Consider the following 15,308-nt stretch of genomic DNA (forward strand, 5'->3'; position numbering starts at 1 on the left):
CATCTGGGGTGGTGTGGGGGAACAAGCAGGACTAGATAGAGATCTATAGGAGAAAGTCTCTCTGAAGGAGCTATAGGAAAGCTTTGCTTTAAGTGCTTTTGTTCCTTTTCACTGACTGGCGGGGGCAAATGAACAAGCCCCTAAGGGAATTTCGGTATCAGGGATGCCTGCCTCTATGCATACTCACAAGGCAGGTGTAATTCTGTTCCTAGGCCAGTATCAGATGGAAAAAACAACAACAACAACAACAAAAACAACAAAAAACACCTATTAATCTGAGCTCAGGGAGAACAAAAATCTTTTGACTCAAGAAAACTCCCGTAGTGAAGAAAAAAGCAAGTCTGGTAAAAGTTAACTTGCAAGTTGACTCCCAGACCCAAAAAGACTAATGGGAAATGGAGTCGGAAAGGTAGCTCATCACAGCGGGCTGATATAAGAGAAATGCATTCTGGGAAAGGTAGCTTTTCTGAATCGAATATAACGTAGATATTTAAATCCCTTCTCTCTAACATCAATTTTCTGGTGTAAAACAGGTTTGGAGGAAGAATTAATAGGTTCAGCACATGCTGTATGATAGACTTCCTATGGAGGTGCAACACAATATACATCTACTCACCCAGAACCAAGTATCAACACCACTGAAGTCCATCTTGTTGAATCAATGAGCTTTATTCAGGTTAGTTACAGGAATATGTGGAAAAAAGGGACTCACAGAGTTTCCATAAGGTAACTCCAAAGTTTCATGGGATACAGCTTAGGAAAACTGGACAGCCATAGCACACTGCACACTTGCACGCATAGCTACAGGCTGAAGGACATCCTTTCTTGGTGACCAGTTTGTCAGAGCCTCATCTAAGCAGCATGACTTGTTGAAGTTTCTTCATGTGAGTTAAGCAGAGAGAATTCTTTCACTTTTTAATACTTCCTAAAGCTACTTATTTTTACCCATTTACTCAGGTTCTTCTCCATTTGAAATGTTTCAGTCTCCAGGAAATGGCTGCAAAAACAGGCTATTATTCATACTTTTACATTTTCTATTCATTGTGCAATAGTTGAGGCTAAAATAGTAAGATGTTTTAATGAAAATATTCCTAGATTGTCCAATGTTCAGAGTATTACTCAATATAAACTCTTGATATTATCTAAGACTTTCATGGTTTCTCATGTTCATAATTATCTACAATGAAGCCTGCAGTGGTCTCTAGAACAGAGCTTTGAATAAAAGGTATGCTATATTACTTACTGTTAAAAATTTTCTCTCTTGTGTGAATTTTCTTATGTTCTCTTAGACCTGAGAGACGAGTAAAGACTTTGTCACATTCACTACATTTGTAAGGTTTTTCTCCTGTGTGAATTCTCTGGTGTCTTCTAAGATGTGAACTATATGTAAAGGATTTCTCACATTCTTTACATTTATAAGGTTTCTCTCCTGTATGAGTGTTTTGATGTTTTTTAAGAGTGGAGACAAATGGGAATGATTTCTCACATTCATTACATTTATAAGGCTTTTGCCCTGTATGAATCCTGTAATGTCTTCTAAGATTTGAGCCAGATATAAAGGATTTCTCACATTCACTACATTTGAAAAGAATTTCTTCTCTATGAAATCTCTGATGGTTTCTAAGTGTTGAGACACATGTAAAAGATTTCTGACATTCACTACATTTATAAGGAATTTCTCCTGTATGAAATCTCTGATGGTTTCTGAATGTTGAACCACATGTAAAAGATTTCTCACATTCACTACATTTGTAAGGCTTGTCTCCTGTGTGAATTCTTTGATGTGTTCTAAGACTTGAGCCATGTTTAAATGATTTCTCACACTCAATACATTTGTAAGGTTTCTCTCCTGTATGGATTCTCTGATGTTCTCTAAGACTTGAGCCAAAAGTAAAGGATTTGCCACATTCACTACATTTGTAAGGTTTTTCTCCTGTATGAAGTCTCTGATGTCTTCTAAGATGTGAGCTACAGGTAAAGGTTTTCTCACATTCTCTGCATTTGTAAGATTTTTCTCCTGTGTGAATTCTTTGATGATTTCTAAGACATGAGACACTGGTGAAGGAATTTTCACAATCACTATATTTGTAAGGTTTCTCTCCAGTATGGGTTTTGAAATGTTTTTTAACCTGATACAACTGAGAAAAGCAATTGCCACATTGTTCACAATTGTAGGATTTTGATCCAAAATGATTTCTCTGTTGTCTACTGAGGCTCGAGTGGGTCAGGAAGCACTGTCCACATGTCCTACATTGGTGTTGTTCCTCTCTACTATGGAATTGTTTCAATGTGAGTTTATGTTTAGAGTCAAATGTTATATCATTCTCTGTATTTTTGTGTTCTTTCTTTTCTGTGTTCTTTCTGTGATTTTGACTAGTGTTGGTACATTTCCCACAGTCTTTACATTTACAGGGTTCTTCTCCACTGTTCAGACTTTTATGACTGTTTAGGTTTGATGATTCAATAGAGGCATCCTTGTGGTAGACCCAACCATACTCATTGCAGTTTTCTGTAGTATCATTTGTGTTATAAAGTGTACATTGGGATGATTCATGGACCATTTTGCCAAGTTTATTACATTTATTAGGCTTCTTTTGGATATTCACAGACTGATAGCCAATGTGCTTTGAGTCTTGATCTAAGAACTTTTCATTTTTTTCACATATGTGATGTTTCTCTGGAAAAAGAACACAAATAAGGTTGATAGATATTGATGCCTGAGTAAGAGATTCAATAACTGATTTCTGCATAAATTTCTAAAACAGGTAAACTAGCAAGTCTCAAAAATAGTGAATTCAGCACAGGTCTTCTGTGTTACACTGTCATTAAATGAATGCTCCGAAGAACCACTGCAATCTCCAGTCACCCACAAGGACAGCTGATAGTTTTCTTCTCCCTATCTAAACTGCATACCTTGCAGAAGGTGAGACAAATAGATGATTAGGCAATTGTGTACTTAGAGAACAGAGATCCATGAAGGATCCTATTCGGATTGTTCCTCTGTCTTTTGGTTGTTTATGGTTTTGACACACTGTGTAGCCGTGGTCAGAAATGAACTCACTAAGGAGCTCCATCTGACCTGGAACACTCATCTGATACTCTTGCTTCAGCCTCCCTAGCATTAGATTAAAATCATATTGTGTCAGGACTAAATATTAGAAGCCATATCTCAAATGATATAAATAAAACAAACTAAAACAACAATATGCTCACCACAAACATCTCTTTCACTATTTTAAAACATTTTCATTTTTGTAAACATCAGAATTAAGGGAATAGTTCAATTCAATTGTGAAATCAAAATATTCTAATTACTAAATATACTCCAATGCCTTTCCTTGCTCTGAATATTCAATTTCCTTTAAACTTTCAAGTTCTCATTAAAAACTAGAAAACAGAGCTAGAGAGATCATGCAGTCTAGCATATTGGTTATTCTTGCAGTTAACATAGGAAAATGACAGCCCATGGAAAAGTTATGTTTATTACTATAATTTCCCTTATTATAGTTTAGAAGTTTACACATGTACAAAGTAGGTAATTACAAAGGATACATAAGGAATTCAACAAGAAAAGCATTCTTACCTACAAAGACTAGATTGTTGTAATTCTCCAGCATCACATCGATGTATAAAGCCTTCCAAGAAGACTCCAGACATTCCCATTCCTCTTGAGTAAAGTCCACAACCACATCCCTGAATGTCAATAGACCCTGTAATGGAAAATTATCCATTTCCCATGTTTTTCTGGACAAAATGCTTTCCTAGGTAAAAGACACCCAAGAAAAGACAGTTTTGTGATTTAGATGAGGCATGACAATTATTTAAAGACAAAACTTTTGTATGTTCTGCCAAGATGGTTCAGCAGTTAAGAGCACTGGCTGCTGTTCTAGAGGACACATGTTCCAGACTCAGAATCCACATTTTATCACACAACTGATTCTGACTCAAGTTCCATGGGATACAATGCTTTCTTCCGAACTCAACATGCAGGAGTCACACATAGCACTCATATATACATTGAGGGAAATATACCCCAAACATAAAAAGAAAGCTAATTAAAAATGATACTTTCTAGAATACTCATACTCTATTGTGTTTCCTTTCTCATAAAAACAGGATGACTTATAAACTCTAGTAAACATTAAATATTTGAGGTCTAGATGCAGGGATGTACCTTTATGAAGGGTATGTGGCTATGAAACAGGAAAAGGGTGTCTCATCTCAGTTGGAAACATTACAATGTGCAAACTGTACTTGCAAATGCTACAGTTGTTAACCTTCTCAAATATGGAAACTGGATTAATACCAGCTGCAGCTGGGCCTCATGTGACTCTATTCTAAACATAAGGTGGGAGAGCCTTCAGCAGCATCATTAAGGGCATTCATTTATATCTAAAAATTGATGGTTTATGAAGAGCTCCAAGTCAACAATTTCTAGAAAATTCTTACAGATATATCTCACATGATGCAATATAGACATATTCCACATACTGCAATATACTTGGCATTGCTTACACAATGGTACTCTGTCTGAAACATAAAACAAAGTAAAAAGAGAAAATACTGATCTGTCTATTGAGATATTAACACTGATCATTGGAATCCAAAGAATGACATGAGCAGCAGCTTCCCTGAGTCAAATACATTTCAAGTGTAAAAACCCCACAGGCACATCACCACCTTGTGGTAGCAAAGAGAGAAACAGTATACTGCAATCTGCATCTTTTGAAAGAAACATCGTTTTTAAGACAGAGCAAGTTACTTATTCCTTCCATCATCTATGCTCTCTATGGTGCTGAACTATTTAGTATTAAGATTCAATAGAGTGAGTCTCTCTTCTGTCTACTTCTCCATAGATTGTTTGGTGATACCAGTAAAAGATGCATGTATTTGTATGTCCATATTGATAAGCCTGGTTCTGGGAACCTGGCCCTCCCCAAAATGCAACCTGCATGGCACCTAAGTGTAGTTAGAGTTTTCCTGCCTGGCCTACAGTCAGGACAAATCTCTGTCACCCGCAAGTCCCACAGCTGCTCTACATAAATAAAACACTGATTGGCCAGTAGCCAGGCAGAAAGTATAGGCGGGACAAACAGAGAAGAGAATTCTGGGAAGTAAAAGGAGAGAGAGGAAGAGACTGCCTGGAGCCGTCGCCAGGACAAGGAAGATGTAAAGTACCGGTAAGCCACAAGCCACGTGGCAAAGTATAGGTTAATAGAAATGGGCTAAATATAAGAGTAAGAGCTAGACAATGATAGGCCTGAGCTAATGGCCAAGCAGTTTAAATAATGTAAGCGTCTGTGTGTTTATTTTGTAAGTGGACTCCGGGACTGGCAGGACTTGATGGGACATGGCAGAGAAAAGCTCTCCAACTACACCTAGGTCTTTACTTCCTCACTAATGTAGAAGGAACACAAGTCTATCCTCTGCAGGAACTAGGCATCAATATATTTCTTTGATGATCATTTACAGTGGAATCTCTTTCAGAACTGCCCTATTTTTAAAGTTATTTATTTATTTTACACCTCAACTACAACCTCCCCTCCCTTTCCTCTTCTTCCAGTCCCTCCTCCCTCCTGTCTTCCATCCTCTACTCAATCCACATCTCCTCTGTAATCACTCAGAAAGGGCAGGCCTCCTATGGACTTCAGCAAAGCATGGCATATCAACCTGCCATAAGACCAAGCAGCACCCCCTGTATTCAGGATGGGCAATTTAGCATGAGGAACAAGTTCTCAAGAGCCAGGTTCTCAAAGCACCAGGGACAGCCCCTCCTCCTATTTACTGGAGTCCCACATACAGACCAAGCCACACTGCTGTCACATAAATGAATAGGGTCTAGGTTGGTCCCATACAGGCTCCTTGGTTGATGGTTCAGACTCTGTGAGTTCCTATGAGCCAGACTAGTGCTTTCTGTGGGTTTTCCTGATGCTGCCCCCAGTTTCCTTACTCAGCTGTTAAAACAATGACATCACAACACAGACTTAAGGCCATGTAAATTTATGTCCTAATAGTAATGGACTGGGAGTATACAATGAGACACGTCTATGCTATGTGGTTGTCAAGATTTAAAGATGTAATCTTTAAAGAACTGAAAAAGAAAAACAATCATAGGTAATAAGCATTTTAGATAAGTTTATCAGAGACAAAGAATAAAGGATTGCATGGATTCAAATGTATTCCAAATAATACAAACACAAAACTGACCTGGTGAGCATTTACTGGTGATGCGGCCATTCCCTTTGTGGCTTTACTCTGAATTTCTGTCTCACAAGCAAAAGCCAAAACTCCTGTTGACATTCTAAATCAAGGTGTGAAAAACACAAACCTAAAGTTAATATAATTGTATGGACAATACTGAACCAGATCAAAGGCCCCAATACTATAATGATACCACAGGTCCTGTCCACATTCCTATGAAGAGGTGAGCATGGGAGGATATACTTAGAGTGCTGAAAGAAAATAACCATATCACTGTACACAGAAACGTTGGCTCCTACAGTTCATCAAGAAGGAAGTACACTTGAAGAAATAAATGACATAACACAGATCACTCACTCAGGTAGAACTCTAGGTCGTATTAGAGGCAAACTATGTGTAGAAAAATCACAGAGAAATTATCCACGAGAACCTAGGACATAAGAAATTTAACACAAAGAATAGAATAGAGGAAGCTTGGGAGTAATTGACTACATTTCAAAAAAAAAAAAACACTATTTCCAAGTAGAGGGGAAAAATACAGCCAGTAATTTTGCAAAACCAAAATACATTTTCAAAAAACAAAACACAGAAACAAAAATACATGTAGCAAATACAGTCCAGCTGTAATGAAAACCAAGATTTTGTGATAAACTCCTAAAGGAACTAGGAAGAAATGGAACATAGCCATAGAGTAAAATGCACGTTTCACATCTAGGCCAACATTACAAGAAGGAGATAAAAATGAACAGCATTAGCAGGAACACAGTGAGGGGAGGGAGGTGCATGACCTCTCAGTTCTTATTTAATCCAGAGCCATAAGAGCAGTGGTTCTCAACCTTCCTAATGCTGTGACCCTTTAATATATTTACTTATGTTGTGCTGACCCCCACAGTGAAAAAATTATTTTCCTTGCTATTTCATAACTGCACTTTTGCTATTGTTATGAATTGTAATGTAAATATCTGTGTTTTCTGTAGGTGTGGTGGTTTGAGAGAAAATGACCCCCAAAGGGAGTGGCACTATTAAGAGGTGTGGCCTTGTTCGAGTAGGTGTGGTTTTATTGGAGTAAGTGTGTCAATGTGAAGGCAGGCTTTGAGGTCTCATACATGCTTAAGAGACTGACCAGTGTTACAGACCACTTTCTGTTGCCTGCAAGATGTAGGACTCTCATCTACTTCTCCAGCACCATGTCTGCCTGCTCGACACTATGTCCCACCATGATGATAATGGACTGAACCTCTGAACTGTAAGCAGACTACAGTTTTCCTTTATAAGACTTGCCATGGTCATGGTGTCTCTTCACAGAAACAGAAACCCTAACTAACTAAGACAGATGGTTTTAGGCAACCCCCATGAAAGGACCGTTTGCCCACTAAAGAGGTTGTAACCTACAGGTTGAGAACCACTGCATGAGTGTCCTAGAGAATTTTGAATAAGACAAAGACTAAAAAGGAGCTACAGGAAAGGAAGACACTGAATTCCTTTTTAATGATGATGTGATCACACACAGAACTTCCCACAGACACCATGGGAAACTCGCAGAATTGATAAGTGCTTTGAATATTACTGAAAAATAAAAAACTAACACAAAAAATTATTATCAATAACAACAATATTAGAAATTAATTAGAAAATTTACCCGTTTGGTTTGCTTCAACAAGATCTACAAATAAGCCTGTGTAATGAGGTAAATTACTTCTATGAGGAAATATTTATGGCACGGGGGTGGGGGATGGGATATGCAAATATAACACCCTGTGACAGAAAACCAAATAGTTAAAGGTTGTATTACTAATAGCAGAAGACAGAATTGATGGAATACCCAATATCCAAAACTGACATTCTTCACAGAAGCATATGGAAACAAGAAAATCACAAATACCAAAATTAACCCTAAGAAATTGTATTCCTGGGAGTATCACAGTACCTGACTTAAAAAATCATATCACAGAGCCCCAGGGACACAAACATCATGGTCCTGTGCATGAAGAGAAATGTAGAAAAGGGAATGGAACACAGCCAAGAAATAAATGCAAACTGAAAGAACCTCATTTAGGACAAACTTGTCAAGACAAACCCAGGAAAAGACAGAGCCCAATGAACATTCTGTGCTGGCAAAATAATTGTCCATGTGTAGATGAATGAATTCAGAGCCATTTTTTTTTCCTACAAAGAAATCAATTCAAACTGAATCAAAGACATGCCTGGAAAACTGGATATGATGAAAATCCTAAAGGGAAAACCTGGTTAAATTCTGTTTTTTTCTTTTCTTTTTTTTTTAGGTCATTTTTTAGAGCTTTGAGGCATGGGGAAGAGCATGGGCCTGTGTCTACTGAATGTAACTGATTTAATTCTTAATGATTCAAAAATAAGTAAATACTGTCTGAAAGAGATTCCAGGAGCACAGGAAATATCCAGCACAACTGACAAAGGGATTCCGTGGAGTCAAAAGCTGGGAAGGTCAGAGCAGTATAAGAAGAATGAATGGCAGCTAAGAGAGAAAAATAAATAGCAGGGGCTTTTCTTCACACTATGGGTTCATACATAGACACAGCAAAGGACAGCTCAATATAAACACATCAAATCTAAACTGTTTGATATAAAATGGCATGCCCAAAAATTAGACACAGAATTCACAAAAACAAGCACATATAAGCACAAGCATGTCTATGTATAAAGATTTTTTAATGTTTAAAATAAGTACTTTTTATCTGATGTGTATGCATGTTTGTCCTGCACATATGACTGTGCACCCCATGAGTATCTGGAATCCACAGAGGACAGAAGAGAGAGAATCTAATCCCCTGGACAAAGAGTTACAGAAAACTGAGCCATCACATTGTAGCTGTGAAGGAATCCACATTTCTGCAAGAACAAGTGTTCTTAATGGCTGAGCCATCTCTACAAACACCCAGAACTATATGTTTTATAGTTCTCTTCATCCTTAGCCATGAAATGACAAAGTTAAAACCAACTTTTAGTGCTTCTCACACTGATAAGAATGGCTAATTCTTAGAAAAGCCATGACATAGCCAGGCAATGTGGGAATGCCTTTTATAGCAACACTCAACAGGAAGCAGGTGATCTTTTTGATTCCATGCCAGCTTGGTCTACCTAGTCAGCTGCAGGCCAGCTAGATCTACACAGTAAGGTCCTGCCTCAAAAAATCAATGGAAACAAAAATGAATGACAATATATGCCCATGGGGGGATGGAAACGTGAGATCCTTATTCACTGCTGGTGGAATGTCAACTTGTGCAAAAGAGTAAATTAATTTGGGAGATTTCAAACACACCGTTACCCACCACCATTAAACTTAGTTCTCTCTCACAGCTCCTAAAGTCCTCCCACAGATGGATTTGCATGCACAGGGTTACTACTGCACTGTTCACAAGAGTCAGGGAGCAGAATTGGCCAAAATGCCCATTAACAGATATACAAGAAAGTGGAGTGCATTGCTGTGGAATTATATTTGCCACACATGAAAGATTATTATGAACCTAATAATAAAAATCAGTAGTAGTAAAAATGATATTGAATGAATGCCTAATGGGAAAGAAAAATATTCCATGTTTTCTTATATGAACTGATTCCATATTTCATTTTTGTCAGTGTGCATGTGGTAAAAAGTTGACGGCTCCACACACAGGAACATGAGGTAAGAAAGAACAAGGGGTCTGAATGGAATTAGGAATAAAGAAAATGATGGATATGGGAGGACGGACTGGCTGTGGTTGCTGAATGAAAGGCAGGTGGCACAGGAGCCCTTCAGGAGCATGGTTTATAGGATGGAGGGCATGGAAGCCTGCTGCGGCCTTGAAGTAGGAGACGGTCACTGTGTTCCTCATAAGGCTTCTGTAAGGCAAGACTGCAGAGTTTAGTGACAGTAAATCAAGCTCACAGACCGGGATAAGGGCTGCTTCATCTATGAAGGTTGCACTCACAGCTCCTAACGTCCTGCCAGGGAAAATCATGTGTTTTCAGCAATGAACGCTGCTGCCAGCTTTTCTAGCTGGTAGAAATTAACTATAATATAATATCTGATTCTATGACCAAATTTCATTTCATGCTCGCTGGCACATAAAGGACATGTATGGACCACGTGTGTCATGCTGTCTTGGAGAACAGAGGGACATATATTGACCACGTGTGTCATGCTGTTGTGGAGAACAGAAGGACATGTATTGACCATGTGTGTCATGCTGTCTTGGAGAACAGAAGGACATGTATTGACCACGTGTGTCATGCTGTCTTGGAGAACAGAGGGACATGTATTGACCATGTGTGTCATGCTGTCTTGGAGAACAGAAGGACATGTATTGACCATGTGTGTCATGCTGTCTTGGAGAACAGAAGGACATGTATTGACCACGTGTGTCATGTTGTCTTGGAGAATAGAGGGACATGTATTGACCATGTGTGTCATGCTGTCTTGGAGAACAGAAGGACATGTATTGACCATGTGTGTCATGCTGTCTTGGAGAACAGAAGGACATGTATTGACCATGTGTGTCATGCTGTCTTGGAGAACAGAAGGACATGTATTGACCATGTGTGCCATGCTGTCTTGGAGAACAGACACATCATGCAGAGGCTCAGTCATTCTGGCAAATATCAACACATCAGAACAACTTACATTGCGCACTGAGGTAAAGTATGCTTTTCCAAGTTCAGGATTCCAAAGTGTGAGGATCAAGCACAAGTACTGTGTCCATGAGACTCTAAACCTCAGCTGACCTGAAGTTCCCTTTTTAGACTGGGACAGAACTAACAAGACCTAAGTCTGCACAGAGACACCCAAAGTGTTCGGGGGACATAAAGAATGGAATGGGACAAAGCTACACTGGGTGGATTTCTCTGCTCTAAACTGGTTTCCAGTTGCAAAGGGAGCTACAGAGGGAAGAGAAGGGGAGAGGTGTTTGTGTTTGTGTCCTACTTGGCAAGGTGCTTGTAGCACAGTGGGTAGAGTGCTTGTAGCTGAGTTATTATGCTGCTTGTAGCTCAGTGTGTAGAGAGCTTTTGACTCAGTGGGTCCTGTCATTCCGTGTGTAGAGTGCTTGAAGCTCAGTGAGGAGAATGTTTTTAGCTGAGTTATTACAGGGCTTTTAGCTCAGTGGGTGGAGTACTTATAGCTGAGTTATTCCAATGCTTGTAGCTCAGTGGGTCCATGATTTAAATGGTTCCCATTCCAGGTGAGACAAAAGACACTCCAAAAAATATCCATGATACAAAATAGACTACACATGTTACAATAGGGATACAAATATGCAAAGCCACTCTATCAAAGCCTTACTTAAGAGAGTATGTGGGGCTGGGGTTTCCTGACCTCCCTTCCTCACCTGCTTTTACTGTATCTACCCTCACACCACCTCCCTTCCTGACCTGAGACAGGGCCTTTTCCTGACGTTTTTCCCCAGTGGTGTGTGTGTGTGTGTGTGTGTGTGTGTGTGTGTGTGTGTGTGTGTGTGTAGTAGTAGAATATTATTTTATGGTATGCTACTTTTGTTCATGTTGTATTTGTTTAACTCTGTGAAGCTGTGTTACTGTGCCTGTGTAAAACACCTGATGGTTAAATAAAGAACTGGCCAATAGAAAGGCAGGAGAAAGGATAGGTAGGGATGACAGGCAGGGAGTATAAATAGAAGGAGACATCAAGGAAGTGAGATTGGAGAGCTAAGATCTAGAAGCCAGAGAAGGAGGAGGAATTCGGGGGGCAGCCAACCACCTACACAGCAAGCCATGGACTAAGAGTAAGATTTTCCGAAGTTAGAGAATGGGAAAAGCCCAGAAGCAAGAAGACAGGATAAGTTAAAAAAAAAAAAAAAAGCTGGCTAGAAACTAAGCCAAGCAAAGGTTGGGCATTCATAATTAATAAAAAGCCTCCATGTGTGATTTATTTGGGAAATGGGTGGCAGAACCCACCAGAAGAGTAGAAACCCCTAACAACAATGTGTGTGTGTGTGTGTGTGTGTGTGTGTGTGTGTGTGTGTGTGTGTGTGTGTGTTCTCTGGTCTCTGTACAGAGCAACCATGAACAACAGGGAATGAATGAATCTGTTCCCTCACTCTCCAGATCTCAGTCCTGGCTCTCAACCTCTGCTTCAACTTCACAGTATTTATTGCCTGTTCCCTGCTGTGACTGCTAAGGTCAAATCCAGCATCTCAGGCACCAGTGTACCTGGAGAAAGGCTGTTGTGGATCCCTGGGATGGATTCGAACAAAGTCTAGAGCAGGACCAAGGGTGGAATGCATGCAACCTGGAGAGGATTCTGCCAGCCGGATCTCCATGGGCCTGATCGCCCTGCCCTTGGCTGGAAACCTCTCTTCTACTTTACAGCGAGGAGGCTGTGCCCCAGAGAGACAGATGCTAAGTCTGAGTCTCTGTTCTCTCTTCCAGGAAGTCACTTCGTTCCTGTGTCTTGTTTCCTGCATTTCAATGTGTTTGACTGGTTAGACTGGGGCCTCCCAGGTATATTCACGTACGTTAAGTACAGGGGGACCTTTAAGACTCGTGGGATCAAAGAGTCTAACTGAGATCAAGAAGGACCCCAAGAAAGTATACAGGTGGGGCTGGGAGTGGAGCTCTGAGGTAGAGCTTGCCTAGCAAGTGTGACCCCGTGTTCTATCTGTAGCACTGCAAGAAGTGTGTGTGTTTTGGGGAAGGGGGGGAGGAAAGCAAGCAAACAAACAAACAAAAAACCCAAACAGCAGTGCTTGCATCAAATCTAGATGTAACTTACATGTAACTATTTTTAATATTTTTTACATTTTAAAGTTATTATGGTTTTCTTTCTGTTCATTTGAGTCAGGTCTCACTATGTAGCTCTGGCTGTCCTGGAACTTGCTGTGTAGACCAGGCTTGACTTGAACTCACAGACATCCAACTGCCTCTGCTCTCACGTGCATGTGCTCCTACATCCAGTTGAGATTTTAAAGATATTTTTAAATTATGTATATATGTTTGTGGAGGGTGTGTGTATGTGAGTGCATCTGCCCACAGATGTCAAAAGAGGGCATCAGATACCATGGAATTGTACCTGGAGTTACAGGTGGTTGTGAGCTGATTGGTGTGAGGGTTGGGAACTGAACATGGCTGTTCTGCAAGAGCAGGACTCACTCTAGACCACTGAGCCCTTCAGCCCAAGTGTAGAGTTCTTAGGTGTGCCACTAGGCAGAGGTGTGCAAGACTATACATGCACACATGTATACCCAGATCTAAAGATACATTCCAGTATTTGGGACTAGGAATGTGGTTCAGTTGTTAAGACTGCCTGCCTAGCATGCTTCATGAAGCCCTGAGTTTGATCCAGTGCATCTCAGAAGTCAGGTGTGCTGGTGCAACCTGAAATCTCAGCACCTGACAGATGGAAACAGGAGGATCAGAAGTTCTAGGTTATTTTGGGTTACATAGTGAGTTTGAGGGTGGCCTGGGAGACATGAGAATTTTCTCAAAAAAGGAAAGAATAAAAATTCAGTATTCCATAGGCACCACCACTATACACCTGCCATTTAGCACTCCCCCAAATAACCAGGCCTAGAGGCTTAATCCTAGGGGCCCTGATTAGATCATGAGGACCAACCTGGTTCCTTTCATTCTAATAAGGATCGATTGTAACTACTATATTTAGTGGTCTCTGCAATGCAGACAGTGGAGTTCCTCATGGCCCTTTTCTGTTTCTGGGCCTGGCTCTGGAAGCCATATTCTCCTTTGTATAAGGGCAGTTGTGTGACCACATGGGGACAGAAGGACTGTACTGCTTGCCTGTGTCCTGCTCAATTCTGTCTCATTTTCTTCCATGACAGGGATAAGCTGGGGTCATGAGCAGGTTTGCTCCTCTAGCCAACTCCTTCCTTCTGGTCAGTGCTGCCCAGAGATGTCCAGGCCCCAGGTAGGAGGAAGCCTCTGTGGGTGGACTTGGGCTTAGCCAGACTAGCAAGGAGACACAAATTCTCACTGACAGCTCTGACTGCTCCCTGCTTAAGTCAACCACAAGGGGCTCCTAGGCTGCAAGAGACCTGTCTGTCACAAGGATGAGGTGGAGGTGGCAGGCCTGACTGGTGTATCATGTGATCTGATGAGGTTCCCTCTCTTTCCTTTTTCCTATGCCTGTTCTCCCTGTCACCTCCCCTTGTCATTTTATTGCCTTTTTTTCTCTCTCTTTTAACCCTGACAGAAGCCATGTGCCTTCAGAGGCTCTCTGATTAAACAAACGTTTTATTTTACCTGCACAGCTCCCAGGGTCCTGCTAAGGCTTAACGACTTGGAAAGGATAGAAGGCTAGCAGCCTGGGTCTGGCGAGGAGCAAGACCCAAGTCTGGGCCTGGTACAAGGAAAAGGTAGAACTCTTGGCCTCAGAGGGACAGCAGTACTTCCTGCTAGGACTGAGGACAAGAGGCAGGCTAAAGCCAAGACACCCAGACTGAGACCCAGACCTAGAAAGGCCAGTTTTTTCCTTTCTACCCTTCTCTCTCCTGTCTTTCTGTCTGTCTGTCTGTCTCTCTCCCTCCCCCATTTTCCTGTGTCTTCCCTCTCCACTTCGCTCTCCTCCTTCTCTCTGAGACAAGATGGACAAGAGGATGACCTCTTGCTTTCACCCCTTAAATGGTGGTATTGCAGGAGTGTGCCATCATGTCTTGGATCTAGGGATCGAATCAAGGGCTCTGTATATGCTAGGTAAGCACCTTGCTGAGGGTCGCCCCAACCCTGTTTCTTAATTCAAGGGACAGCAAATGTTGGCAGCTTTGGGTCTGTTCTTTACCTGCTACATCCCCTGCCCCCCACAATCGCGGTCTTCATCTCCAGGAATGAACTCTGGTTGGCCAGACAACCCCTAGCTCCTGGCCGTACTCCTGGATCGCTTAACAGGAGAAGGCTGAGACTCGGGTAATACCTTACCTTGGCACCAGGCCCTGGTGCGAAAATTGCCAGAAGAAAACACAGCAGTGCCACAGCTGCTCCCTCAGCAGGAGCCGCCAAACATTCAATTCCAGTCCAGACCCAGGCTCCTGCTTCTCCCCGCCCCCTCCAGGGTGTGCAACCGTGACGTCAGGACGCCGAGGCGCGCAGGCAGGGCTGTTGGTGGGTGGAAGCGGGTCCTTTAAGTCTGA

The 15,308-nt window shown here is 41.2% G+C and overlaps 2 protein-coding genes across 2 annotated transcripts in view; one reads left to right on the forward strand and one right to left on the reverse strand.

Moving 5' to 3' along the window:
- The window catches only part of LOC128116096 (zinc finger protein 420-like), a 72,108-nt gene that overhangs the window by 16,472 nt on the left and 40,328 nt on the right, over positions 1-15,308 (forward strand). The gene's annotated exons all lie outside the window — the stretch shown is intronic.
- On the reverse strand, positions 649-15,217 carry LOC128115747 (zinc finger protein 883-like). The gene is made up of 4 exons (XM_052746781.1): positions 15,097-15,217; positions 6,208-6,301; positions 3,584-3,710; positions 649-2,677 (listed from the first exon to the last, which is right to left on the reverse strand). The coding sequence occupies exons 2-4, from the start codon at positions 6,298-6,300 to the stop codon at positions 1,236-1,238; spliced, it is 1,662 nt and encodes a 553-aa protein (XP_052602741.1). The 5' UTR covers position 6,301; positions 15,097-15,217; the 3' UTR covers positions 649-1,235.

The sequence above is a fragment of the Peromyscus californicus genome, unplaced genomic scaffold, assembly GCF_007827085.1.
Source record: "Peromyscus californicus insignis strain IS unplaced genomic scaffold, ASM782708v3 Scaffold_1__1_contigs__length_55948999, whole genome shotgun sequence".
Lineage (NCBI taxonomy): Eukaryota > Metazoa > Chordata > Mammalia > Rodentia > Cricetidae > Peromyscus > Peromyscus californicus.

Excerpts from the sequence above, each read along its gene's own strand:
- LOC128115747 (XM_052746781.1), bottom strand. The coding sequence starts at position 6,300 with ATGTCAACAGGAGTTTTGGCTTTTGCTTGTGAGACAGAAATTCAGAGT. Across the intron at positions 3,711-6,207 it reads CACCAGTAAATGCTCACCAG|GGTCTATTGACATTCAGGGA; the intron begins GTCAGTTTTGTG and ends TTTCCATTACAG. Across the intron at positions 2,678-3,583 it reads CAACAATCTAGTCTTTGTAG|AGAAACATCACATATGTGAA; the intron begins GTAAGAATGCTT and ends TTCTTTTTCCAG.